The sequence below is a fragment of the Chlamydotis macqueenii genome, chromosome 9, assembly GCF_036417535.1.
Source record: "Chlamydotis macqueenii isolate bChlMac1 chromosome 9, bChlMac1.mat, whole genome shotgun sequence".
NCBI classification, from domain to species: Eukaryota; Metazoa; Chordata; class Aves; order Otidiformes; family Otididae; genus Chlamydotis; species Chlamydotis macqueenii.
Window position 1 is genome coordinate 17,128,599 of NC_141564.1, and position 27,953 is coordinate 17,156,551.

The following is a 27,953-nucleotide window of genomic DNA, read 5'->3' on the forward strand; positions in this document are numbered from 1 at the left end:
GAGCCGCGCGCGGGACACCGGCGCCGCCATCATGGCGGCTTGAGGCGCGGAGGGCACGGCGCCGGGAGCCGCAGGGCGGGAGGCCGGGCGGAAAGGCCGCGAGCGAAGAGGTAACGCCGGGGGAGGGAGGAGCCGCCCGTCCGTCCCTCCGGGGACCGACCCCTTCCCCGCTCCGCGGCCGCGCCCCGGCGCTGCCAGGCGTGCGGTTCCCCGAGCCCTGAGGGACGAGCGGGGAGCGGGGCGGCGGTGAGGGGCGAGAGGGCCTCGCGGCGGGACTCCTCGTAAATCGCGCCCTGCGGCGGGGCTCGGCCCGCCCGCTGAGGCCCGGGAGCCCCGCCGAGGGTCTGTGGGAACGGGAGGGCCCGGCTCCGTTAAAGCGGCTTCCGTTTGTGTTCAGTCACCTCTCCCCGGGGTGAGCCGGTTGTGGCAGGAGCAGCGAGGTAGTCCCGGGGACACGGCTGTGCTGACGCGTTGCAATAGCCACGCAGTTCTCTGCACGTTAACTTGGAAAGGGGGAAAGAATTGGCATTCCTGTCCTAGCAGAGCGTGGATACGGCCAACCGGGCCTTTTGTAACCTCCTGCACCAGTGCATGTTTTGATTACCTGCGGGGGAGGGCAGTGGGGGACCGTGGAGTCTGGATTCCGTTCCCAGCTCAGTCACTCAGTGCTCTCTCCTGAGAAAATTGTCTGTCCTCTGTCTGTTTCCTTTATCTGCGGGTGAGGAGAGCAGCAGTGGTGTACCCTCAGGTGTATTAGGAAGCCACGTGGAGAGTTATTGTATTGCAGGGATTTCTCAGGCAAAACCGAGGTACTGTTCAGTCAGGCTGCGTGTGTGCCTCTGACGAAAAGACTCCCAAAGAGACTTTACGCTGCGAACCGAGAAGTCTTTGTGTGGAGAGTGCAAAAGATGCTCTGCTCAGATTGAGACCATTTGTACTTGCAGGTGTAATGGAATGGAGTAAAGTGTATTTTTAGAGGTTGACTAATAAAGGAAGCTAGCTGCGTGGCCTCCACAAGTCTTAGTTTGGTTAGGCATAGCAAGACAGTGCAAACACCTGTGTGACCATACCACCCCCACGAGGGCAGATGTGGTCCCAGTGGTCACGCAGAATGAGACAGGTTCTCTGGTGTCTGGTTTTCTGCACCAGAGTAAAGGTTACATGCTGTACTTGAAAATTATCTGATAAAACGTAACACAAAAAAAAAAGTCCTTATCTGCTAAGTTCTTTGTTTGGTGTCCAAAGAATATGCTTTGGAAGTTTTTTCTTAGTTGTTTGTAAACAAATAACTTATTTTGTTGAACTTGTTAATAAACAGTGTTTTACATTTCAAAAGCAACATGTTGGTGCTGGGAGACAACATGCACACCAGAAATGTCAGGCAACAGCTGAAGACAAAGACTTCTCTTTGCGGGGACTTAAATAGAGCCTTTGTAGAAAGGGTATTTTTATCACTTCAGCTTTCCAGTTAACCCAAAACACTTTAACTCTACAATGTAGACTGGTAAGCTACTTACAGGCCGTAGTTCTTTTTGCCTTTTAGGCTAAGAAAGCAGCAGGAATTACATACACATGCTTTATCTATAGCTGATGTCAAAGGTGGATCAATTTTTTTCACAGAGAATTAAGTTAGTTGCTGTTTCGAAGCTGTGTAATGAGGAAGGAGGAGGTCTTGTCTGGCCTCTGATAGATGTAATAATAAACATCTTTGCAGTTGGCATTATTTGGCAGCATCAGTAGAAGGAAAAGTCTGAAAACAGCACGGAATCTAAACCCCTTTCCTATTAGCAGGAGTAGATCCTCTTAGGGAACTGACCAGACAGTCTGCAGAAGTTTTGCTCGGATATTGTGTGAACTGTTTCTGCTCCCCAGATAAACTGGCATTCGAACCTGCTGGGTTCCTGGCCAACCCTCTGAATGCTGAAGACAAACCTGGCTCTGCTGACACCAAAACGCTACTACGCTGAGCGTACCTTCCGATCCACTGCCAGACAGAGTTCAGCAGAGGAGAAAGGATGTATTAATGTCATGTTCTTTTATTGACAGATTGAAAACCTAGAATGGCAGGAGAACAGAAACCATCCTGCAATCTTCTAGAGCAGTTTATTTTACTAGCCAAAGGTACAAGTGGCTCAGCTCTGACTGCTCTTATAAATCAAGTGCTGGAGGCTCCTGGGGTTTATGTCTTCGGAGAGCTACTGGAGTTAACAAATGTGCAAGAGGTAAGAGATAAATTTCTATCCTAGTGCCTCTTCTGCACTCTCAGTATGAGAGATCCCCAGAAATTTCCACAGACAGCCTGTGCATGAAATTTCTGTGCCAGGAAGGGCCTGGTGTGACTTTCTTTGGTTCTGAGACGTTTGTGTGTGAGAGATTGATGCTGCTTTTGCCTGTATATATTAGATGTTAAAAAAAAATACCTATATAAAGCTTTGCTACCTTAATGTGATTGCTAATACAGCAAAAACCTGGCAGCAGCACAGTCACAATTTTAAGAAGGCACCTAGCCAGCCAACAGCAAAAAAATCCCATTCTGCTCCTTCGTTGTCCTGGAAAACGTAACTTCAGTGCTCTCCAAAAGTCTTCGTGAACAGATGTCTAGTGTATCAGGCCTGGGTGGTAACCAAATCCAAACCATTTCAAACCAAGGTGGAAAGTAAGTTCCAGTGCTTTTATTGAGAATGGCTCGCCAGCACTCTCCTCTACTGAAACGAAGGAATCTAGGTTGAGTGTCCCTGCAGCTGGGGTAATGTGGCACACAGCAAGTTTGGCTTTCCAAACGGGCTCTTAGATATGCCGAAAAATGTCTTGATGGTTATTCAGCATCAAATCACAAGCATGGTTTTTCTTCCTGGATCTATGTGCAGCAAATGGTATTTAAAAAACCCACTCAATAAAAATCGCTGCTTGGTGCTGCCATTATTCCAGTGAAGTGTTTGCATGTGAGAGGAGTCCTATTCCTTTTGAATGCACTCAACTTAAAATGTTCCAGCTTGGTTTGCTTTGAAGTTTTGTGGCTCTGCAGGTAAGCTGTCTTAGTTTTCCCAGTAATAGCAAGGGTGCTTAACCAGCCAACACCATTGCCTTCTTGTTGCATGCTGAGAAGAGCTGGCCCTGTAGGACACCAGGTGAAGTTAAGAGTTGCCTTTTTGTTCTGCCTCCTAAGGTGCCGCACAAAGTAGTTGACAGGCCAAACAGTAGTTAAGTTCTGATGCATAGAAATGGCTGGATCATCTTGATTCTGAAACTGCTGAAATTTGCTGCTGCTCATGAGGCCTTAGAGAGGGTCCAGCTCTTTAAGATTTAGACAGAAGTGCTTTTCTGGGTGCTACTTGTACTAAATAGATTTAAAACATGCTGTGGACAAGTTGCCCACCAGTGTCGTATTGGCTGTTACTGTATTATGTGGAATTTCTTTTGTTTTCTTCCCATCCAGCTTGCTGCAGGGTCTAATGCTGCTTATTTCCAGTTGCTGAACCTGTTTGCCTATGGAACGTACCCGGACTATGTAGGTAAGAGACTGCCACCTGTTTGCAGGGTAGAAGACTGGGCTGCCCTTTAGAGTTGTCAGAGGCAGTTCTGTGCTTTCTGTGGTAACTGGTGTAATGTGGCTGGTTGAAAGCATCCAAGAACAGAATTTGCTTGGGAGGAGAACTTTTCGTAAAGGGTTCCTGGGTCATAGGTGGTTTTTAGTTGCTAAAATGTGGAGGAAAAGCTAGAGACTATGATGTTTTAATGGTTTGAATTGGACTGCAGCACTGGATTGAATTGGTCTGTAGCAGTATTCATTGACGTTCACAGGGCACTTACGTCTGTGGAGTACAATTTCAGACAACTGTTTTGAAATTTAGATGACAGTGGTTATGGAAGCTGCAGAAAACTTAGACAAAATTGTTCTGCACTATTTATAAAAATCTATATAGTTTATAACCTTTTATTCTGTGACGACATTGCTGAAACAAAATGAAGCATTTCTTAGCTACAACACAAATTGAAATAATGACTTTTATACAGCTTCAGAAAGACTATGTGTGAATCATCTTAGTATCTGTCGGGATGTGCTTTTATCTCTGGTGCTTATGCTTCCATTCTGCTACAATTTAATACTTCATTTGTGGATAGCAGTCTAATCCAAACCATTACAGAGTGTGACAAATAATTCTGTCATACTGCTGGCTATCACTGTGGTGGATGAGCTATCTAGTTCCTGTAAGGAGAAGTGGCATCTGTAAGTGCAAGGACTGGAAATTCCAGTGGTTGTGGAGCAACACGAGCCTCATGAATTCTGTGACTGATTAGAGGATGCGTTTGCTGTGCATGGGTCTTGTGTCCCAGCGTGTGACAGGGCAGCTTGTTCTTCCTTTTCTGGTGAAGAAAGAGAAAAGGGGAAAAAATAGTCAAAGTGTACTTCATTGGGTGAGGTGGGACGGATGGGAGACTTGCCTGTCCCTGAAACACTAATTTCCATTAAAGCAGATATTTTAAAGAGTTTCTTTGCTTTGGAAAGCCGCCAGTTTCCTTTCTGTTTTTAAATATTCATGAAGCACACGGATATAATACAATGATAGTCAGGCCATCTAGATTAATAATTTCTCCTCTCTTCCTCAGCCTGGTACTTTACACTTTCAACACTAAATTCTGCAACTCTTCAGAGAAATAAAACCAACTGTATTTACAACCAGATCAGCAAAGGGGGGAGACTTTATTCTGTCAGCTTGTTAGTGAAATAAAAATGACTTTGTGGTAGAAACAAAGCATTGACCAACCATTTTGGCAGGATACCACTTGTGTGGATGCGTGTTTCGTTCTAATTCCAAAACCAGAATTACTGAAGAAGCAGAGAAGAATGGAATTGCCACGATTTTGGGGTTTTCTTTCTTTCTTTATTTTTTAACTTTTCCCCTCTCTCCCTGGGTGTGCTAATCTGTCAGCAGCAGCAGCTCTCTGCTCACCAGCACCCACAGTAGCTGGAGGAGTTTCAGCCTTTCAGGGTTTAGTGTAGTGTAACTAGCAGTTCTGCAGCCTGGGTTACCTCTTGAAAGTAAGTCCTGAATGTTGTCTTTTTAACATTAACAGCAAACAAAGACAACCTGCCTGAATTAACAGTGACTCAGAAGAACAAGCTGAAACACTTGACGATTGTAAGCCTGGCTTCTAGAATGAAGGTAAAGTACACTCTGTGTGATAGCAGTCTTCATTTTTTTTGGTTTTGAAAATGCCATCAATTCCGTAGCGTTGAAGTTGTATTGGACTGCATGAATACTCACAAAAAGTCCTGCACCTAGGACGCACCTGTAATGTACAGTGTTCTCTCGTGATGCGTTTGAGATATTTACCTGAGTGGATTTCCATGGATGAAGTGTGGGAATTGGTCAGTAGGGGCTGGGGAACTTTGCACGCCTTCTTTCACTGTTGCAGGTGGAGAATCATTCTTAAAAACGCTAACTTTTTGTTCTAGAGAAAACTAAGCAACACTCTTAATTTCTTCTGCAATCCCATTATACTTTTTCCTCCAGAACATACTGTGCGCAAGCTTCAGGAGTCACCAAAGTTGTGTCAGAATATTGTGTCGCCTAGTAGCAGGTGTCTGTTCTGCCACGCTCAGTCACTGCTCTCCTTGCAGGTTAAAGTGTAGGATACAATAAACATTTCGATCTTGACCTTCTGAGTCTTAGCTGTTCATTTTGGCTCTAGGACTGTTAACTTATTCTTGGACTTGCTGTTTTTAGTGCATTCCCTATTCTGTGTTGCTGAAGGACCTGGATATGAGGAATCTGAGGGAGTTGGAAGATCTGATTATTGAAGCGGTTTATACAGATATTATCCAGGGGAAGCTGGATCAACGAAACCAGGTGCTAGAGGTGGATTTTTGTATCAGCAGAGACATTCAGAAGAAGGACATCAGTAACATTGTCAAAACACTGCAGGAATGGTGAGGCAGTCTCTTCACCTTCCTTGTTCCTTGTACATAGCTTATTCTGTTTTTTTTCTTATTCCTCAAAGTTTCAAGTGCTGGGTCAATTTCACCGTGTTCCATTAATAAGGAGTCTTATGCTTTAAGTAGGCACTTGGAGGAGCAGTCTATTGGGCAAGTTTTCTGAGATTCCATCTAGGATTCGTTTTGTGTTATGTATCAAGTCAGACTGTACTAGGTCTTGAGATTCTGCGCTCACTGTAGCTTTTATGTGGCAGAACCCTAGCAAGGAGTCAAGGCCTCTTCAAATGGATGTGCCAGACTGGACTCACGGTCTTATGGTGGGAGCTACTCCTCTTTCTGCTGTTACACTTGGCAACAAAAACAGAACTGCCTGTTAATTTTCAGCATTTTTTTACTGTGATGAGTAATGGGCATGGGCAAATTCTAGAGAATCACAGTTGTCTGGAGGGGATGTCTCTTCAAGTTTGATGTTTCAGATGCCTTTGCCTGCCTTCTCTTTGTTCCTGCAAATGCAGGCTCCATGCAGCCATACTAGGACTGTGGTACTGCCTTTTGGTACCTTTGCCAAGAAGCTGCTTCTTATCTTTTTGTAGGATTCCCTTCCCACCCAAAGAAATTCCCCTGTAGACTGTGGAGCCTGTGGCAGGTTCTGAGCTGATTGGGAATGGCTTCCTAGTTGCTGTGGTAATGGGTGCATGAAAAGTAATTAAAGTACTGGGCAAATATGCTGTCCTGTGATGGGGGCAGGTTTTTTGCTTCTCTGCTCCAGCTCCCTCAATCCTGTCATGGTGGGAGGGCTCTGGCAGCTTTCAGGACCTTACAGCATTGTTTGGAAGGTAATAATGAACCCACTGCCAATTCCCTTTCTGTCCTCTCCAGTTACGAGTTCTGTGTTGGAGGAGTGCTCTTGTCTTCTGAACACTTAACAGGCAGAGAGATTCTCCCAATCTGACTTTTTTGTTTAATTTTAAAATTTTACTTAACTTTTGAAAAATCCATTGCATCCTTGTTTAAGCAGTAAGTCTAATTGAAAAGGTTATTGAAAGTGTATTGAATCTGCACTTGCTTTTTGATGGGCATGTAAGAGTAATGTGGGCTAGCTAAAGAATGCTGTGAAATATATTGAGTAAACGGCAAAGCTTTTTCTTGCCAGCTTTTTGGAACTCTAAGCAGGAAGTATAAATTTCATAATCTCCTAAACTTTTAGGCAAGCATGACTTTTTAGGTTGCCTGATTATGCTGCTCCACAGAGAACTCGTAAATGCTGTTTGACATTGTTTACGTCTTGCAGGTGCGATGGTTGTGAAGCGGTTCTTTTAGGAATTGAGCAGCAAGTACTTAGAGCCAACCAATACAAAGAGAACCATCACCGAACTCAGCAGCAGGTAGAGATGGAGGTGGGTACAGAGTCACTTCAGACCGCTCTATGCCTTTTGATAAAAGTTTGTTTACCAAAGAAAATAATCTGGTAACACCTGGTTAATGGTCGTGGCTTCTCTGAAGTAGGCTAGCAATCATGCAAATCAGATGTGTGGTTTGGAGTAGGAAGAAAACACATCTGCTTCCATGTGCTAGTAACACCACAAACATCAAATTTGCTCACTCTCAGCAGGTTGGAAGTTTTCTCTGTAAATTTTTGTAAATTCAGGCTAGGTGGCTGCATTAGCTACAGTTTCTCGACTTGATTTGTTAGGAAAAGTGTGCTTTTAACACAGAGCTTGGATGCAATTCTGTTTTGTACAAGGCAGGGAGGAAGGAAAAAACAGTTGTTTCTTTTACACCTGGAAGTGTAATTAACAAAAATCTCTCGAGTCTTACTGCTTTTGCAAAGTGTACCCTCAGCAGCTTGCTTCGGGGTCTTTCTCTTGGCGTCATGTTGAGCACCCAGACTGGGCGCTCTGACACGCTCTCTTCTGCAGCCGGACCTGGGAGCGCTCCTGCCGCTGTTCCGCGCGCAGATAGGCGGTAGATGGCAGCACGGGCACGCGATTTTAGCCCCTGCTGATGTAGATTTACTTGTGAGAGCAAGTCTTGGCTCATACAACTGTAAAGGTGAAAATGATCCTCCCGAGACACTTGCTTAGAGTTTATTTCTTGCAGAGTGCTGCATCACTGCAGGCTTACGTTTGCCTTCGGAAGCATTGTATGCTTGGCGGCTTGGTTGGTGTCCATAGCGCGTTTGTTTTGCCAGATGCCTTTGGCCTGGAGCTGGCACACCTGACTGTCAAACTTGTTCTGGCCTGTGCGTTTTTTTTTTTTTTGGTTTTTTTTTTTGTTTTTTTTTAAGTTTGCTTATTATATTTCTGGTGAGCCCTACAGGGTTCCAGGGGACAGGGTACGATGCCTGGTTCTGTATCTCTCCTTTTCAGCCAGAGTAGTAGAAGCACTACTGCTACCTCCCATGAAACCAGTTGCTGTTCCTGCTTCTAGCAAATGTCTATTGCTCAGACAGCTGGCTAGGCCAAATGGCATTTTCCCTTTTCAAATGCTGTCCTAAGTGTAAGTTTGTTTCTTTCACAGTCGTCTTTGTCCTTCCAGCTTCTGGCCAACATCATGGTGGGGTGGCTGCCTTCTGCACCAAGGCAATAGTAGGTCCCGCTAGCTAGAAAGGTGGTGAAATATTGTGCCATTGTCTCTTAGGGGGGAAAAAAAAAAGTAATCTCTAGTTATTCCATATTGGACCCAGACTGGAAATATTAAAAACTCTGACTGTAAGTGAGGATGAAACATTACCTTTAATAAACTCAAGTGCAGAGCGTGTTTCTGGTGGGAGAGTTTATTTCATAATCTCCACTCTATACTCCACGGGGTTTTCAATATTTTTATGAACAGAGTTTCTACGGTGAGGGGAGGGAGAATCAGGTGCTGATTCACTGTCTCTTCTTGGCCAGGTCACAAACATAAAGAAAACATTAAAAGCTACAGCCTCGTCGTCGGCACAGGAGATGGAACAGCAGCTGGTAGAGCGAGAGTGCCCTCCACACACAGAACAAAGGCAGCCCACAAAGAAGATGTCCAAAGTCAAAGGGCTGGTCTCCAGCCGTCACTAGAACATACCATCTGAATGTCATTCAGCTAGGAATGACAACAGGAGGAGCAAAAAAGGGCCTGCGTCTCATTTTTCAGTGGGTTCTGGGCCAGTCCCTTCCAGGCTGACAAATAAAAGCCCTGTTTGAGTACAGCCTCCAGTTAGCAGCACCTGGCTAAGTTACACTGTGCAGCCCATGTTAATTTTCAGGGTGTTCCTGTTCTAGTCCTGTAAAGAGGGACTTCTAAAGAGAGGGACTAACCAAAAAAGGCAGGGGAAAAAAAAGTATCTGTGGACAGCTTTGTTCCCTCCCAGCCAGTCTCATTGCTGCTTGACCTTGAGGAAGCTGCTGTACTAAATCAGATTTTGGGAGAACTTCTGTAGCAAGTGTCTGAATCCCAGGGTCGAAGTGTGGCTACCAAAGCCAGGCTGGGAGCGAGGAAGCCATCAACACAGATCTTTTCATTCCCAAAGGGAGCGCAGAAAGGTTTCTAGGCCAGGAACTGCTTTACATGGAAGTCTTCAGCCTTTCCACTACCCCTGTCTATTTTAAACTGGGGTGAAATTCACGCTACCTCGCTCTGTGAAGATGAGATCCAGTGCTGGGCTGTTTACTTATCTGTCTGTTTACTGCCCTTACTAAGTCCTTTAGTCTCTCTCAGATTTAAAGCACTGTTCTGCATCTCTGAGGCATCAATACGATACGGAGGAAGCAGGCTGCTCTTTCAAGCCTTCCTTCTTGCAGGTGGTTAGGGGCACACTAGAAACTGTTCCTTCTGGGGTGTTGTGACCTCCCAGAGCTGCTTGTGAGTTGTTTCCCCCATTGATACCTTCAAAGGGTAATGTGTTCGCTCTCCTTGGATGCTAGCGACAGAGGTCTGCATGGGAGAAGAGCCCTTTTAGCATCGTGGCAGGCTGGTGGCCCAGGACCCACTGGCAGGGGTCGCAGCAGCATCCCCTTGCTGAAGCAATGGACTTGACTAGTCTTTCTGAATTTTGAACACTTTCAGGTTGTAATTTCCTCCCTTTTTTGTACATTGTTGTGATTCTAAAGCATTTCAGCCTTTGTTTTGTGGGGTTTTTTTTATTTGTTACAGACTAACTTCAGGTGATTTGCACCTAGTTTGGGAAGCTGTGGGTGTTTTGTTATTTTTTTTTAAGGGGGAGGATGGGGTTGGCGTTGAAACAGAAATTCACAAAAAAGCACATTTTAGAAAAAAAAATTAAAATGCTGATTTAATGTCAGAGTCTGGCGTCTTGGCTTTGAGGCTGCTGTAGGCTTGTAGTCCAACAGCACTTGTTCACTTGAGCATTTACTTGATGTTACGTTATCAGAAGGTCTGACTAATCTCCCTGACGCATCCAGGAAGCAGGGAAGTGCTCTTCCAATTTTATCAGTAGTTTGTCTTTGCCCAAATTTGCGCGGAAGGATCTATGGCAAAGCCAGTAGCTGAGCCCTATGTCCTGACCCCTAAACACCTGTAATGCCCGATTGTGGAAGGTTTGTGGTTGCACTCTGTCTTAGGCCAGTTGATTCCTTCTTCTGGGTCTAGCAGAGTACTGCTTTGTAGTTTGCCCCCTGCATTTCACGTCACTCTGCGCTGTAAAAAGAAGGGCTTTCTGTGAGCAGGCAGGGGAACTGTTCAAACAGAGGACTGTGACAGTGCTCCAGTCCTGCAGCCAGCTGTCACCTGCACTTACTTGTGCGATGCACGTGCCTTCCTCTTATTGCTATCAGAGTTCTTTGCCATCTGTATGTTTTCAGTCTGCATTCACAGGACTTGTTGTACACTTGTGAAAGTAAATTCTTCTCCTTTTCTTCTCCTGCAGTGCAGGCGCGCCAGCTTTTAATCTTGAGGGCTGGATCTAAATACCTCCCATCCAGCTGTCTCTGGGTCAAGTCCCTTGGTTTCCGATTCTTTGCCGGCTCTCTTCCCCCTAGAAATGCTAGCCAAAGAATTCCCAGTGAAGGAGGTTAAGTGAGTAAGCCCAGAACACGCAGCCTTCCCTATATCTGAAGGGAACTGTTTCCCAAACTGGCAGTACTAATTTCTGTACTAGCTTCTCCCAGTGTTTAGCTGACAGCTTCTCAGGAGGTGTAGGTGGGCTTTGCGTACCCCAGTGTCATAGATCTGTGTGATGGAGATGGACTGGGTCTGTTTCTGGCTTCCTGTGTGGGCAGCTGCAGTGTACTGATCTTCTGGTTCCTCGTTAGATTTGACTAGTGAGGAGAGGTTCTGTGGTCCTCACTAGCTGTTTCCTTTCCTTCCTATTTACATTATCAGTCCTGCAAAGAGGCAGGAGGGAATACATAACGCCTTTGGAAATCATTTTAGTTCCTCGGCAAGCTACAGTCTGCTGGGGAAATGGATGTGAATTTAGCATCCTTGGTGTTCATTCCCTGCCAGTTCCAGGAGTCACATTAGTTTGCTGAAGCTTCTTTAATGTGTTGGAAGTTTCTGAGTTTGTTCTTATGTTTGTGCTGTTCTCAAAGTCTGGCTGGAGGTGAAGATCTTATTTATGCTTCGGTACACATTGCCTTTGATCAGCAAAGAAGCAAGGGAGGAAACAGCGCTTTGAATAAAGAGCTGTCCCATGCTTGAAGGCGAGAGGGGATGGAGGGGAGAGTGGGGTATTGGAGGGAACTGAACCGTTTGCGTGTTTGACTTTCCTGGTGTGCCAGTGATGCGCTTGGTGCCGCAAAACGAGGGGGATGTCTTTGCAATGAGCCCAGTCTGAGATGAGTCATTAACACATGACATGCACAGAGTACCTGGGGGAGGCAGACAGCTCTGCAGCAGCTGGTTAATGAATCTGGCTTGAAAGAAAGAGTTAGAAGCTATTCCAGGAATGAGGCAGAAGGCATAGTTGTTAACAGGGAAGGATGCAGGAGGTGCTGTGCTGTTTGAGAAGGACAAAGAATAAAGACTGCATTGGCTCCCCATGGCTGCAGGGAGGGCAGCAACTCGGTGTGGAGTTGCGTGAATTAGGGGCTGGTGGGTGCTGAATTGCGGACAGTTTTGCATGGGGAGCTTAATTGTGCTATGGGGACAAGAGGGAGATGGAAGCAGAGGTGGATTTGATGCAAACTCCTATGTAATGCGTGTGCCTGCCGGAGGCAGCTAGCGCAGCTTGTCTGAGCGCTGCTGGACACTGCTCCCTGATGTGGGGAGAGCATCCTGCCCTACTTTGTTTTATGGCAGCAATGGACTGCTCCAGCTGCAGCTCACTTCAAGATTGCAGCAGGACAGAGTTTGAGCTATTGAACTGTTTGCCTCCTCCACCCAGAGGGGGACAAAGTAGATGGAGCTGCCTTCCCTCTGCTCTTCAGGGCTTTATTGTCTAGCTTCATGTTCTGCAGCTCCACTTGTACTGGTGCTTGTTTAATATGGAATTGAGCACTGAGCTGGAAAATGGAAGAGAGGATCTCAGCTGATTGCAGTGCTGGTAGACTGCCCTAGCCCTAAAGCTGTGCCTCATGCTATAACAAATGTCCCTGGCATTCCTTCTGTGACTCAGTTCATACCAGCTAACATCAGGCAATTCTGGAACATGATAAAGCAATGCTTATGTCAGTCCTTTAACTGAAAAAAAGTTTTGGCTCAAAACCTATTGCTCTTTTACTTCCCTGCTCACCTCTTTAGATAAGTTGAATGCTAGCTCAGTCTTCTGATGAGAGCAGGAGGGACAGTCAGTGATGCTGGCAGACCCTTCTGTGGTCAGATTTGAGACCCATCCTGCAATCAGTCTTGTGCAGACTTCAAAAGCCCATGGGTGCTTATGGAGCTGCATGCGGGCTGGCAGGTCTCTCTCCATGGATCGGGTACAGGAATAGGACCTGCAGAGCTGCTCTCCAGAGTGAAGCTGGCGAAGGTGAAGCTTTTCTTCACGTAGAAGAAGTGGCAAGAGATGGCTGTTTTCCCACCAGCCCTGCAAAGTGAATTTTGCTGAACAACTTTCTGTTCCTGGAAGAGTGGAGAATGATACAGAACCCAGTAGGTGGTTTTGGTTTTGCTTTTAGTGTTCTGCTTGTCCTTTGAGGGGAAAATGCCGGGGTCCATGCGTGCCAAAAGGAAGTTGCAGAGGAGGCAGAAGTGAGAGTGCCATGAACTTCAATAGCTGTATTAGAACATAACAAATCACATGGGTAAATCAGACTGTTCCTAAACTTTCAGTTCTGTACAGGTTTATATGAGCGTGTCTAAGCTGTTTAGAGAGGCCTCTGATTTTGAAAATCAAATAAAGCCCACCTCCTGCTGCAGTAAAATGGTCAAAGCTTAGGCATTTCTAGGTGTGTTGGTGCTGCTGTTTTACTTCAGTATCTAAACCTGTTGGACACTTTGCAATGGAGAGAAACAACGTTGCTCTCTATTATTCTGCATAATGGAGAAATGAAAGAACCTGCCCCACAAGTATGCAGAGCCAGCTAGCCAGATCTCTGGCACCTGCTCCCATTCTGTTGGTTTTTTCGCCGCTAAGTCCTCTGTAGCATCTGACCTAATGCAAGGGAACCAAAAAGTGAAACTGTCAGGCTTATTTTTGTGCAATCTGAGAGAGAGTAACCCAGGGGCATCAAGAAAGGTAAATTAAAGTTTAGAGCAATCTCAGTTCCGACTTGTAACCTCAACCTTGTATTTTTATTTATGGAATTTTGACGTGATGGTCTGATGGACTTTCTCGGCAGAGTTTTTAGAAATATGTCATTGTTTCACTCTGCTCCGTGACAAAGGTCGGTGTCTCTCGGGGACTGTTTATATTTTGCTGATATTTCATCAAGTTTGACCCTACCACAGAGCTACCAGAGGTAAGTGATTGAAGTTAGAGAGCTGTACTGTAAGGAGAGTGCGTATTTACCCCCTAGCCTGACTGACTGTGCCCTGCTTCTTGGTGGCACTGTGGTGGCACCCCGATCTCTGATTAGTGAACCAGGCAAAAGATTGGGCAGAGCAGCACTTTGCTCCCTGTCTCCAAATATGCAGGTGCTCATGCTTCTTTTTCCCCACAGTGTGCAGGCCTCATGAGGTGCCCTGATGTATTCACCACAGGTTGCAAATTGCAGGAGTGTGATAGCTGTGACCATGGCTTTTTCTTGTCAAGAAGAAGAGATGTCCCTGCTGTAGCAAATGAACGTTCACACTGGCAATTCTGGGTGGTAATGGGATGCCGTAATGTCATTTAACAGTGCTGAAATGTGTATTTCCCCACAGAGCACAAAAGAATTTGTGACAATAGTCCTCACTTGGTGTAATTTTAGTAGAAGGCAAGGCAGCCTTCCACAGCTCCAGGTCTCCTGTAGGGGGCTGTGGATCTCAGTGTCGTTAGGGCATTTCTTAAATGCTCGTGCAAACACAATACCTCTCTGTTTCCAGAAGAGCTGATTGTGGTGGGTAAGTGAAGCCTTGCTCCATTAGAGATTGGCCTTTTTATGAGTATTTTGGGCTTCTCTGACCATAAGGCCGCATCGTTATGGGTGTGAAGTTTGGAAGTAGCACCATCTAGCCCTCCAGACTCTTCTTGAAGATGCTATTTATCTCACGAGCCCTGATATTTCAGTCACTGTCTCGTGATGATCACAGTCCTAAGGCTGATGCAATAAGTGATGTCTTGGTGTTTCATTGTCACCTTCGCAGCTGTTAGAGAGCACCAGTTCCTACAGGATCACCTGTCAACTGTGATGCTATTCCTTTTACATCACGACTGTGAGATGACACCTCTCCTTGCTGGCAGACAGGCCAGGTGGGTAGGCATGGCTCCTCAGAGCTGTTCTGCATCTAGGGAGGCGCAGGCTGTTGCCTGGTTTCGCATAATGGAAATCAAGGACAAGGACAGTATTACAAATAAGGGGCAAAAAAAAAGCGCAGAGCTGTGTCCTGTTCCAGCTCTGCTACAACTGCAGAAAGCAACCTTGGGCAAATCAGTTCCTCCGCAGCTGCATTTCCCAGGACAGCCTCTCTCTTGCGTGCTGACTTTGGGACAGAGGTTTGCAGAGCGCTTTGGGCTCCTGACTGGGCAGAGGTTATTGCTGATGGGACTGAAGAAGATGCGTGTGTATGGGAAGGGGGAAATCTTAAAGCTTTTTAAGCTTTTCTAGAAGTCATCTTCTTTCTGTGTACCATACCCTTCTTTTCCCCTGATGCAGATAAGGGGGTCTACCGTGGGAATATCGGCCTCGAATATTATGGGTAATATGCCAGGTTAATTATGGAGGGGGCAGGAAAAATAGCCTATGCTGTTTTCAACAATATCAAAGGGATGCTACCTAATGATTTTCCTATTAGCTCTTTTCCCAGCCTGCCAGAGTCACTGCAGAAGTGTCATTTACAAAGGCAGTTTGCAACTCATTACCCTGGATTTTCACTGTAGTTCTGCTCCAGAGAGCGTGGGCTTTTGCCGTGTGCCCCAACCTAATGAATTGCCTGATTCCGTTAGCGCTGCCATCCCTTCTGACAAGGTTAGTTGCTGACTGACAGGAAGGGGCCTGAATTAAATTCCCTTCTTGTTTTTGACTCGCACTTGTTTCAAGCGCGGGCTCCCTCTGGAAGCTGCCCTGTGATCCCTTCCCTTTGTTTTTCTGCATTCTGAGGGAAGCAGCCCATGCTTGAAGAAGTCCTAGAGCAAGTGGTAGGGGTGTGTGTGCTGCTGCCCCTGGCAGTCCCTTCTCAATGCTTTGAGTCCCTTTCCAGCTGGAAAATTCCACTGCTCTACTGTTTTGGGGCTCTGGGCTTTGCTTTCTCTTCATTGGTTTGGGATTTGCTGTCACCTGAGCTAGGCTTTGTAACCCTTCAGCAATAAATACCTTGGAAAAGCTGTATTAATGGTACCAGGGAAAAATGTGCAATGCAGGCTGGGGGAACAGAACTGATTTCCCACATGTTAGAGGGCAACTGTGTCCCTGTTGTTGGAGCTCCAAGATCTGCTCTGGCCTGTTTGAGCTTTGCAAGGTGCTTGTACAACAGTGCTGGAGAAAGCTCTTGTCCTTTTTCACTAAAGAGAGGTGTGCTTTTCCAGGCTGGGGGCCTATGGCTCGCCTCGTGCTAGGAGTAGCTCCTGGAGAGGGGAAATCAAGGCTGTTCCTGTGTCGTGTCACAAGTGCTCCCACTTGGAAGCTGAATGCGGCTACTGCTCGTTCAGCTGGTAAAGCAGGACATGTGTAGGTCCCGTGGGTGCCAGTTTGACCTGAGTGTGGACAGAGGAGCTTGGGACTCCTGCCACCCTTGCTTCCAGGTGTGTGTATCCCCCTCTGCTCAGTGCCATTCTCCGAGTCCACTGTTGAGATGTCAGATGCCACCCCACCCGCCCCGAGGCTGCAGCTTGCATCTAGGATGGCTCTTGCAGTTTGGTTATGCTGTCTCCAGGCTGCGATGTGGCAAAGCAGTTTTCCAGTGCTGGCCCTGGATCCTTTTACTGGATGTTGTGAGGATTTGACCTAGCTGGCCCACAAGAGAGGTAGTGATGCGAGATCAATTTGTTTCTGCTGCATGTGAGTCCTCCTCCCCTCTTAATTAGATTCCTGTGGCCTCTCTTTCCTGCTGGTCTTGTTTCCTACTGAGCCCCTGTCAGGGAGACCCAATTGTGGCCTTATCAGGTGCTCTCTGTGGAGCTGTTTCCATGTCCCGTTCTGGCCTGTCGGAGGAACTGAAGAAGGTGCTTGGGAGTGCTCTGAAAACTGATCTCTGCTCGCAAAGGCCGCTCTCTGCCTGTCTCCCACCAATCTGATTGTGCCGTGTGGGTGCTAAGGTTGAATGGATCTGAAAGTTTTCCCGAGGGCTCTTCTACCCCTGAGTGCTGCCTTCCTCCTTGCACATCAGCTCACATCCTCACGTGAGCACAATGTTCCTGTCCTGCAGGTGGGAAGCCAGTGCACTGAGGGACAGGGTGACTTATCCCTGGTCAGAGCAGATGCAGCAAAGCGAGGAGCCAAGCTGTTATCCCTTCCCTCTGCACAGGGAGCTCTCATTCTGATTGCTCTCCTCCTGCCAAACTGGTGTCCTTTTGCAATGCAGCTTTGGCCTCTTCCTTGGGCTTGCTCTTTTCCAGGAAGCCCAGTGGATGGAAGGAACCTGTGCTGTGGGGCTGTGCTTTTCCCCTCGGACTATGCTGCAGAGGAGAAATGGAAATCCAGACTGTACGTGAGCCCAGGCTGTCATCTCTGAGATCTCCCTCAACCTGAGCTCGGGTTGTACCTCACTTAGGTGGTCAAATTGTGTGGATTGAATTCCTGAGACTGAGTTGCTTCTGCTCTGTTGAGGAGAAGCCCTCTGTCACCAGGCTGATGGTTTCATTCCAGCTCTAGCTGGAATTAGCCCCACCCTAGTCCCAGGCTGGCACTCTGTTGTGGTCACTACTCTGGCTTCATGCTCAAGGACCAGAACCCTGAGGAAGATCTGTAGCGCCATCTCTTTACACTGCTGTTCAGACCTGGTGTGCAAGGTCTGGACAGAAAGTGTTTCCTTATTGTCCCTTAGCTTTGCTGGGCGACAGCAGACAGTCCCGTCTTATGGACATCTCTTTAGGAGCTCCTGGCACAGCCCCTCTTTCCCTCTAAAGATGTGTGGAGCCAGTAGGGTGTTGTATTTGCCTTGCAGAGCCCTGACAGTGGGTTGTCGTTACCTGTGGACATCTCTGGAGGGATCTAACTGACCCTCAGCAGAGCACCGAGCTGCCAGCTGCCCGTCCTGTCTCTCTCCCTCCCAAGGTCTTGATTTTGTTCCCCATAGGCAGCGTCTTACATGGTCCATCAGCTGCTGCTCCCCGTCCGGCTAGACTCTGTGGGCACCGCGAGGTGGGTACCTGTCTCTGATGGAGGCTTTGCTTCTACGAGGCTAGAAACGTCCTGTGCGCACTCCTAACCTGATGATTGAGCTGTTGGGTGTCTGGATGAATCCTCTTGTTCTGTAAGCCTAATGTTCTCTAATAGTTGGGGAGAATCTTGCTGGAGGTTTCTGTGCTTTCCTGGTGGTTGCTAAGGAAAAGGATCTCTTTGCCTCTAGGTCTTGGTGACTTTCTTTTTGCCCTGTCCTAGGCACCGGAGCCCAGCAGAACATAATGCTCGTTGTTTCCCAGCCCGCTACAATGGTCAGGGCATGATTTGTGACTCCTGTCACGGCTGGGCTAAGCGCCTGCCACTCTCATTTTTTCTAAGGCCTCTTTGAAGAATGAGACCAAAGAGCCTTCATGCAGGGGTTTGCGTGTTTGCTGCGCTCCCCGCCCCCTCGCTTGCTGTTTCCTTTAGAGCTCTGAGTCATTTTAACGATTTATTTCATGCACTTTACATAGCAAGAAGCTGTAGCAACAGCTGTGTCCGTGAATCCTCACCAGGCAGCCCTCGGTATGTTTTGGTCTGTCTGTGTATTGTCCCAGGCACAGTTAAATGAATCTCTGCTGGAGGAAGAGACTTTATAGCTTAGTGGCAAAGGTTTGGCGAGCGGGAATATCAAAATAGTGAGCTGCTGGATCCTAAGAATAACAGCGCCTCCGGCATAAAGCCCTGTTCCCACTAGCGCAGCCGGGAGCCAGATCCAGCGTGGACTCTTTGTTGCTGTGAGCAGGGACTGCATCTCTGTACGGTGCCCAGCGACACGGCTTTATTTTTGGGATGAAATTTGGACCCAAACCTGCAAACTGGAAGCCGTTGAGACGCGTCTAGGCCAAACGCTGCTCTTGTTGCAGTGCTGTCAATCCGAGTCTGGGCTGTTGAGCGTGATGGGCTTATTTCCACGGATGCCGGTCAGGATCTGGACGATAGATGAGTTGCCTGAGGCCGCGTGCTCTTGCAGGGAGTTCAGTTGGGTTCTGCAGAGGCTTTTGCAGCTGCATGCAGTGGCGGGCAGGATTCGGTCCGTCCGAGCATCACAGGATTGGGCGCAAGTTTACTTTTGCATGCGGGATCAAAGCTTAAAATATCAGCTGGCCTTTCTCTCACTCCTGACTTTTCTAAAACATCTGAACAATTTATTCTTTAACTGTTAAAATCAATCAATCTGACCTTGAAAATGTATGTGAATTTGATAAATAAAGACAGGTTACAAAATGCCACATGGAATGATTTTTTTTTTAACTTTTTCAACTACTTAGGACAAAAAAATGTTACAATGCTTGACTTTTCATTTAGTTACATAAATAATTTTTTTATAAATATCTCTTTATAAACAATATATAAATAGCTTTACAACATAAATACATTTATGCATGACATGAATTTACAAACAGCAATGTTATACAGCTGGCTTCATCAGTCTCTTGGAAAAGCACTGTCCCTTGTCCTGGTGAGTGTTTGTATATATAATATATATAAGATAGAGAGCACTTTTTAAAAAAATAACAAAACCAAAACAGCTGGTGCCATGACTCCTCGTACCAAAAAGAAAAACACAGCCACATCTTTTGTCTGTTCTGGGGAGGGTCTCTGCTCTTCTAGGCGTTGCCTGGGGGATGGCCCTGCCTGGCCACGGTGGGAGAAAATGGACTATGGATTCAAAGCCCTGCAAGGAACGAGAACAAAGTGCCTGTTAGTGCTTGCCGTACAACACCCCTGACCCGTCCCCAGATGAAACCCCCACGAGAATAATCCCGGCATGGGGCTGAGGGATGCTGAAGTTAACAGAAGCCCTCTCTGAGCTTTTTACTTACACTAAAGCAAGGAAAAAGCTCACTCTTTGCTTTCTGACTTTTTGGTATTTGGGGGAGAGGCAGAGGGAAACGTGCTGCTCCTCCTGGTCCTAGCAGAAATCTTTTTTTCCTGATGAGAATTTAATGAGAGAGGATGAATGCAAGCTGGTGCGCAGCGTGTGTGCGTTTCTTGGAGCCCTGAGCTGGGGAATACTCCAGACCAACTACACAAGGGAGCAGCACCTTCACCTCTGGGCAGGGCCGTGAACCAGTGCTGCACCCTTGAGCCCCGCTCTTCGCGTGGCTCTGCAGAGCAGCAGGGTGCCTGGACCCGGTCCCCTCTGTGCCCGCCTGTGTTACTGCGGGGCCAAGGTGCACCCCTTTGAGCGGAGCAGGGCTGTACTGTGGGAAGAAGCGTGAGAGGCCTGGGCTACAGCGGGCAAGCGCTTCCCCAGGTGTGAGTTCAGCTGTGTGCGACCTGCTGGCAGGGACTGGGCCGGGAGCTGCCTCGCTCCCCGCCAGCACCCCTGGGGAGAGCTGGTGCGGGAGGAGCTGCTGTGCTTCTCCCAAACTGGCCACTGCAGAGAAGTGATGCTTCTCTTCCCAATTGGTCCCTAAGCACAGCGGCTGTGGAGTGCTGTGGGACAAACTTCTCCCAGCTTCCTGTAACTTGCTCGGATGCAAAGCCTGGGCTGGGAAAGCTCCACCTGGGGAACTTGTGTATTATTTTTCCTTAAAAATCTGAGACGGGTGCCTCGCTAATCCTCCCACCACAGGCACATGGTGGATACCCTCCCCTCCTGAGGTATGTCGATGGGTCACCCACGTCTGTCGAGCGTAGGGTGCTGGGAGCAACTGGGAACATCTGGCTGCAGCGGGGCTCTTTGGACAGTGTCCCTGGAGCCTGTGGGTCTAATTCACGTGGAAAGGGGAATGAGGGCTGAGCCGCTGCGGGAGCGACGAGCTAAGGCCAGGATTTCTGCGGAGGCAGGATGGTGGGCTGGGAGCGCGGTTAGACCCAACTTGGGGGTCCTCCTCTTCCCAAGCACCGGGGTTCGCAGGTGTCTCGGCCGCCCGACCACCTGCAGCCCCTCCCGACGGCATCGCGCGTGGGGCGGCCCCACGGCCCCGCACTCACCGCCAGGGGTCCCTCAGCAGCCGAGGCCGCTCATGGCGCCGATGCGATCCAGCTTCAGGCCGAAGCAGCCTTTCCCCAGCCCCTTCTTGTGGACACCCTTGTGCCGCCGGCCCGGCGGGTCCTGCAGCAGCCTCGCCCAGCCCGCCCGCGGCCGGGATTCGCCCCGAGTCTCCCGCGCCTCCCGTGGGCCCGAGCCGCCGCCGCCGCCGCCGCCGCCGCCGCCGCCGCCGCCGCTCCGCTCCTTCTCCCGCTCCCGCTCCGCCGTCTCGGGCGGACCGGCCGCCGCTGCCGCGCTGCGGGACGCCTGCGGGGTTGTGGGGGGGAGCGGGTCAGAGCTCCGTCGCGCCCCAACGTCGCCCTCCCGCATCAGGGTTGGGGGCCCCCCCGGTTCATGTATCCCCCCCCATCCTCCATGCACACTCAGGATTGGGGTCCCCCCCGCCCCTTTCCCAAATCTGTGCTCCCTGCCCTGGGCTCGCAGCATCCCCCTTAGTCCACACCGTATCGGTGCCTTTCTGCCCACCCGGGAGCTGCCCCGGTCACTTGGCTGTGGTCACTACATCCCTCCCACCCAGAAAACAAGGGCTGGTGGTGCTGCACCCCCCCACCCCCCCCCCATAATCCAAAGCGGGGTCACTGCATCTCCCCGCCAGCCTTCAGGCCCCTTCGATCACTGCGTGCCCCCACCACATTTCAGACCCCTACCCCTTACAGAGCATCCCTGGCAGAAGGATCCTGCTCCCTCCTCTAGTTAATGCTCTCTAGGTTCCTTCCACTCCCGACCCACAATTACGGGGGTTGCACCCCCTTCCTTACTGCCCCCCCCGACCCCCATCTCTCTTGGCTGCTGCCCACCAAGCCCTGGGGTTGCTCACTTCCATTCATCTCCCTGACTGCCCCTCTGTATCACCTCTTTCTCTGCAGCCTGCACCCTAATTTCTTATAGGGACACCCCCCCAGTCCTATCCCACCACTGTCCTGGGGGGCACCCCTCAGTCTAGGTCCCCATCTCTGTGCCTGGCCCCCCGAGGCAGTGCCACCCAGTGTTGGTGGCCTCTGGTACATTCCTCCTCCTCAGCATCCCGGGACACCCACCATCCTGGGGTACCCCTATTTGGGGCACCCCCTTCCCCGTGGGTTGCCCTGCATCCCCCACACCCGGCCTGTTTGGGCAGGGCTGCTTGGCCTTGCACCTGCACCTGCTCTGGGTCCGCTCCCCTTCCCCAGTGCCTGGCACCCTGGGGTGACACCAGGGAGCAGATTTTGCCCTCCTCAGTCCCAATTCCGCAGGATAGGGGGCACACAGTGTCCCCCTCCAGCCCTTAGTTTGGGGCTGACGTTCCCGGGATGTGCATGCTTGGGACAGGCTGGAGAAGCAAGGGGTCCCCTAGCACTCAAAAAACCATGGGGAAGGAGGACCCCGCTTTGCACTGACTCTGCCCCCCTAATGTCACCCCATGTCTCTGCCCCCTACTCTGTTTCCCTGGAACCCTCGGTGGGATGGGGAGAGGAGGGAGAACCCGGGGGCAGCTCCAGCCGTACCTTCTGTGGGAGCTGAGACGCGGGCTTCGCCTCCAGCCTGACGGAGAGCAGGGCGAGTAAAAGTCCACCAGCCAGCAAGGGTGAGATCTGCATCCTGCGAGGCCGAGCGAGAGGGGGGCCAAGGGGGGCCAAGGGGAGCCCCGGGACCGACACGATCAAAGTTCAGAGCGGAGCCCCGAGGTCTCTCCTGCCGCCTGCAAAGTGCCGAGCTAGTGAACTTGGGCTTTCTGCTTCATTCATTTTATAACCCAACCTGCTCGGTGATGTCATCTAAACAACCAGGTCCAACCCGGCCTCCCACTCCACAATAGCAGGAATTTAACGGGGGGGGGAGGGTGTGTGGGGGGGTGTGTGTGGGGGGGTGTCCCCTCTTCCCTGGCAGGAGCAAATGACACATCAGCCCAAGGCAATGGGCTCCGGGAGCGGAGAGCAGAAAGGGAAAGTGGGGGGCATTTGGCTTCACGCCTCCCCCACCCCAACCACCCCCGGACCTCCCTGCAAGCTGCCTGCCCTCCCCTTGCCCCCCTGCCCCACGGCCTCTCTGCTTCCCTCCACTTCCTCCCTGAGCCCCCCACGGAAGAACATCGCACAGCCTGGGGTGGCTTCACAGGCTGGGGGGGTGGGGGGGGGGGGGGTGTCCCAGCAGGGGGTTAAGCCCAAAAGATAGGAATGAGCGCAAAATTCACCTTTTTTTTCTCTTTTTTTTTTTTTTTTGCCACCTAGGATTAAATCAGAACCAGTCTGTTCCCCAACTTCTCTCCCAGGTCCTTGTTTGGCAGGAGGGGGGACGCTGCTCTCCCTGGTAGGGACTCTGGGGACAGTGGAGAATGTGGGGGGCAGTGACGATGCTTGAGGGCACCCAGGTGGCTCCCTCGGCTCGGAATGGGGGGACCTGCTCCCTCTGCTCTCCTGGGGGGGGGGCTGGATGGTGTCCCCGGCCCTGGAGATGGGGCTGGCCTCCTCCGACCGGTTCCCGGAGGGTGCAGGAGAGGGATGTGATCACGGGATTGACCCCGGTGGCTCAAAAGGGCTCTGGGGACGAGGTGGGGGCTCCCCCCTGCTCTCACCCTTCCCCTTCAGCAGCTGGGAGTGCAGGATTTGTGCTGCTGCTGCTGGTGTGCCTGGCGCCGGGCAGCTCTGGGGCTCCGGTTGCTTTTGCTGATGGAGCTGGGCACCATCCCTGGCACCCCAGCCGGGGGGGATGCTCTCACTGGGATCAGGCCAGAGGAAAGACCCCCCACTTTGCAAAAGCATGCAGGGCTGGGTTGCACCAGGTTGGATTTGCAACCCAAATCCCTTCTCTGGGACCGGGGAAACACTCTCTGCTCTTCCCCCTCTCCCCAGGGTCAGCTCCGGGCTGGTCCCTTCCTCCTGCTCCTTTTCTTGGTCTTTCTGGGCTCTGCTGCTCCCCAGATCCCTGGGGGCCGTGGCTCTTTGGGGGGCCGTGGTTTCCCTGCTCAAGAGCGGGGAGATGTCTCCTCCTCCACAGCCCAGGCTACTGGGCACGGGACACTTCAAAGGAGACTGGCTTTTCAGCTCCATGTGAACGGGAGCTGGAAGGAGAAGGTCTCGGTGGTTTTTCCATTGTGCTTGCCAGGTGGAGACAACTTGGACTTTCTGGAGTGTAAAGTTGTGCTTGGGCATCCGTCTGCGCGCAAGGCAGAGCCAGGCGATGGAGCCGGGATCAGAGCCGGGTCTGGGTGCCAGGGAGCCGTGGGTGCAGGCAAGGAGCAGAGAGAGGCCCCTTCTCTCGGGGTTCAGCTCTCATCCCCCCTCCGAAGCGTGCTGAGATGCGACACGCAGCCTCTCCGGGGTGCAAGGAGGTGGGGGGGCAGGGGAAAGGGGAGCAGAGGGGAACTGAGCCCTGGGTCTCCGCAACCTGGGGCTGTCGGAGTGTCTGAGGTCACCAGCGGCAGGATGACACCCAACACAGGGTCCTGCCATCACCGCCCCACTTGTCCTGGCTGATGCTGGGGGCAGCCCTGCCCCACGGCTTCTCCCCGAGGTGACCCGGGATGGGGAAGGAGATGGGGCGACGGCTGGGGAGGAAATGTCACAGCGTGGGGAGGAAGGGCTGCCGCACTTGCCATCAGCTCCCCGCACGCTGCGGGTCGTGGGGTCGGGAGCCAGCTCGGAGCTTCTCCACCAGCCCCTCGCCCCGGAGAATTAGAGCGTTGCCACAAATGCCACAATGCGGTCAGGTCTCAGCCAGCTCCTGCCCGCAGCAGGCTCGTCCCTCGCCCTCAGCTTTCACCAGCGTGGTTTTCATTACCGTGTTTTCTTTGTCACACTGTGCAGAGCCTCGGTTTTGGGGGGGAGGGGGGGCTGTGCTTTATAAATCCAATTAGTCTTGTTATTCAAATCACCCTGCCTTTTCTGCTGAAAGTCGCTGGAGTCAGAGCCGGGCGCACAAAGCCTTTCCCTTAACTCAAACCAGATCGGGTCCACAGGGGTGGCAAAAAGCTCAGAGGGAGGAGAAGGGGTGGGCAGGAAAGGGTTAAGAGAATGAAACCCTTTTACTTAGTGGGACGGGGGCCTGAAAGCTTTTAACCCTTGAAAGGATGTGCCTGTGGGATGCTCGTCCAGGCTGAGAACTGGCAGACTCGGGGCACATGTGGAAGCTGGGGGAGTGGGGCAGAGAGGGCTGCGCTCGCTGGGGGCTTCCCTCAGGGGCTGGAGAGCAAATGGGATCCTGAACAGCAGGACAAGGAGGGATGGAGACCCGCGGGGTGGGCTGGAGAGGGTGACACCCCTCCCCATCACACCCAGGGCATAACAAGAGCTGGGGGGGGAGAGTGGGGCCCGGGGCTGGTTGGCCCCTGAGGAATAACCAGGGGTTATGGGGGGAGGTGGGCTACGGTGCGTTTGGTGAGGGAGTGGCTTGGGGTGACCTAAGAAAGGTGTGAAAACCAGTATTTGACAGCTCTTCATGTCACACAGTGTCACCCGCACCCTTTCCCCGTGTGACAGCAGACCAAGGGCCATTCAGAGGCGTCCCTACGGATGCAGCGGTGCTGGCTCCATCCAGCCCAGATTCGAGCCTCTCGCCCCTTTGGGTCCTGCTGGGCATCACCCAAATCCAGGACGTATCCTGCTTTTTGGAAAGCCCCACTCCTGGGATGGGGTGGGAAGCAGCACGTGCTGTAGGGCTAAAAATGAGGAGTTACTGCTGAGTGTTACCAAAATGGGGGCAACCCCTGAGAAGCGGGGCTTGGGCGGGTTGGGGCTGTCAGTGTGCAGGGAGTGGGGAGGGGAGCAGAGCGGGTGCGTGTGCGAGAGGGCACACGGGTCCCCGTGTTTGGGGATGGAGAGGGATTCATCCAAGTGTGACCGGTGCCAGCATGATTTGGAGGGTGGGAGGAGATGGGTCATGAGGGTACGTGTGACAGGAGCATGGGGTGTTTCGGCCCCATCACAAGGAAGGGGTGAGCGATGCCTGCGGGTGAGGTTGGATCCTGCCAGGCAGCACTGGGGCCCTGGCTTGCTCAGCTGAAGTCAGAAGCCAGGTTTCCAACATCTTCTAGAAGATGACCCCAAGAAGGTTTAAAACCTGACCAAGGTCTGCCCACCTCAGCCCACAGGACAGAAACCAGGCCTGAAGAAAGCCGTGTCACCACAGCAGCGAGCAGCCAGCCATCTCTCCCCTTTTTCTTCCACTCGTTCTTCGTTAGGGAGTGTGTTTCTGTATCAATTTGGAGAAATCACTGCCCAGATTTACGTGTCTTTTGCTGCCATGGGCCAGGGAGCATTTCCCAGTGGAGCGATGGACAGCTGTAGTGTGAGGATTTCCAGATTGATGCCATGCGAGGGCTGGCGGTCCCTTTGTGGAAACAGACATCAGAAAGCTGGTGCATGTGACAGAGATGCCGGAGCAGGTGACGTTTTCCTGCAACCAGTGGCCAACCCAGTAAACTGTTGGTCAAGCACCATTCCAAAGTCCATCGGTGGCTTTGGAGAAAACCCCAAAACATTGCTGCTCTCTGCTTGTCCTGCCCACTCTCTGCTCGGTACCCACCTGGGGCAGAGCCAGGGAGCAGAGCAGGTACCAGAACGGAGGAGGTATAAGGATGAGGAGCCAGTTCCCCTCCAGTGTAACCACCAACTACCAGTCCACAGGAACAAGACAGGCGCCACTGAGGGTTTGAGGTGCCACCACAGGAGCTTTTGACACTTTATGGTTTTTTTTTCAGGTTTTATAGTACCTCTCTAGGGGTCTGGTGATAGCAGGCTCATCAAGAAGCAGTTTCGGGGGGATTTCACTTTTGGCTGCAGGGATGCATGAGCACGGACTGGTGCAGGCAGTGGCAGGGGACCGTCTGGTCCCACCTCTGCGGCAGGGCGCAGCAGGCACTGTGCCTCCTGAGGATGCATTGCAGCACGCTTTTCTGGGGAGAAAGCCTATAGCCCCCCCAGGAGCATCACTGTGGGGGGAGGGGGCTCAGACGTGGCCACCAACATCCCTGAGGCCCAGGCAGCCACCAGGCCGCCATGGGGACAGGGTGGCCCCACTCGCCAGGGTGTGATGCTCCCGGGGCGCTGCGGCAGCACCAGTGTCTGCTTCGCCTCCAGCTCTCCGTGCCTGAAACGCTGATGGAGCTTTCGGCCTGTTTGAACATCCCTGGTGTTTATTTTGGATGCTGCTGCTGAAGGAGGCATTACAGGAAACACTACACGATTTTACATTTTCCCCTCTCTCCTTTGGGTCTGGAAGAGGGCTCTGGCCCAGGACACACGCAGGGCAAATACCTTTTCCCAAACCAGGACCGTGATGTGCCTCAAGCCCCGCAGAGCCGCCCTGATGGGGCAGGCAGGGACGGGGCTGCAGGTGCAGCGAGGGCACAGAGACCACGGGGGCATCTCCATCCTTTCCCAAACCTCACAGGGCGGTGAGGGTGAGGAGACGAGGGAAAGCCCCAGGTAGAGAGTCCCAGGTCTTCGCTAGCAAAGTGCTGCTGTCCTGGCAGGCACGGTGTGTTTTCCCCCGGGGACTTGCTTTGGGGTTTGCCATTTTGCCTGGGCTCCCTGGGGTGCTCTGGTCTCCTCCTGACTTTCTGGGTGTTTCTTTTCCCCAGGGCCGCACTGGGAGGGCCATGCTCCGGCACCGGGCTGCCTCGCTGGGCTGGTAGGAGCGGGAACACGACGTCTCAAACTTTTGTTGAATGTCGAGAAAATGAAGCAATTCTGATGCACAAGTGAGTCCACGCTGTGAGCCTCCCTCTGTGTCAGTCCTCTGAGGGTACAAATTGCATCGCCTCCAGCTGCCGGCAGCCTCAGCTCCACAGCTAGCGTAGGGGCAGGTCGTTGGGATTTTCCAAGCTAAACACCACAGTCATCTTTGTCCTCCCTTTCTCAGACACCTTCCCCCTAGAAATGGCCAAAGGATGAGTTATCGTCACCGCATTTGTCCCCACAGGAAGCCATGCCTCACGCAGATCCTGGGCAGGGATCTGACAGGCCAGCGGGAACCCCTAGCCTGTACCCAGGGGGGACCCCATCACGGTGCTGGAGCCAGATGCCACTGCCGCACTGCGTCACCCCGCGCAGCCCCAGGGAGGGTCTGTGCCCTAATGCGCTACGTGTGCATCCGGGCCAGGCGAGCAGGTCCTCACTAGCCCCGTGGCTCCGGCAGCGATGCATGCCCTGGCTTGACAACAGCTTCTTCCACCTGGCTTGGCTGGCAAAACCCCGTCACCCTCGAA

The 27,953-nt window shown here is 51.2% G+C and overlaps 2 protein-coding genes across 4 annotated transcripts; one reads left to right on the forward strand and one right to left on the reverse strand.

Annotated features, from left to right (window-relative positions):
• COPS7B (COP9 signalosome subunit 7B) lies at positions 1-27,450 on the forward strand. Of its 3 annotated transcripts, XR_015259429.1 has the most exons (8): positions 1-110; positions 2,047-2,222; positions 3,437-3,512; positions 5,077-5,165; positions 5,730-5,932; positions 7,230-7,335; positions 8,830-14,702; positions 15,330-19,001. XR_015259429.1 is itself a non-coding variant. In XM_086755124.1 (7 exons), exons 2-7 carry the CDS (start codon positions 2,061-2,063, stop codon positions 27,378-27,380), a joined length of 690 nt encoding a protein of 229 aa, XP_086611250.1. In that variant the 5' UTR covers positions 1-110; positions 2,047-2,060; the 3' UTR covers positions 27,381-27,450. The 3 variants fall into 3 exon arrangements, 2 of the variants coding, with proteins under 2 accessions (XP_086611250.1, XP_086611249.1); XM_086755124.1 differs by lacking the exons at positions 8,830-14,702; positions 15,330-19,001 and adding an exon at positions 27,327-27,450; XM_086755123.1 differs by having other exon boundaries at positions 8,830-19,001.
• NPPC (natriuretic peptide C) lies at positions 18,999-22,428 on the reverse strand. The gene is made up of 3 exons (XM_086755125.1): positions 22,255-22,428; positions 20,713-21,016; positions 18,999-19,447 (listed from the first exon to the last, which is right to left on the reverse strand). The coding sequence occupies exons 1-2, from the start codon at positions 22,345-22,347 to the stop codon at positions 20,726-20,728; spliced, it is 384 nt and encodes a 127-aa protein (XP_086611251.1). The 5' UTR covers positions 22,348-22,428; the 3' UTR covers positions 18,999-19,447; positions 20,713-20,725.
• Positions 27,451-27,953: the final 503 nt, after the last annotated feature.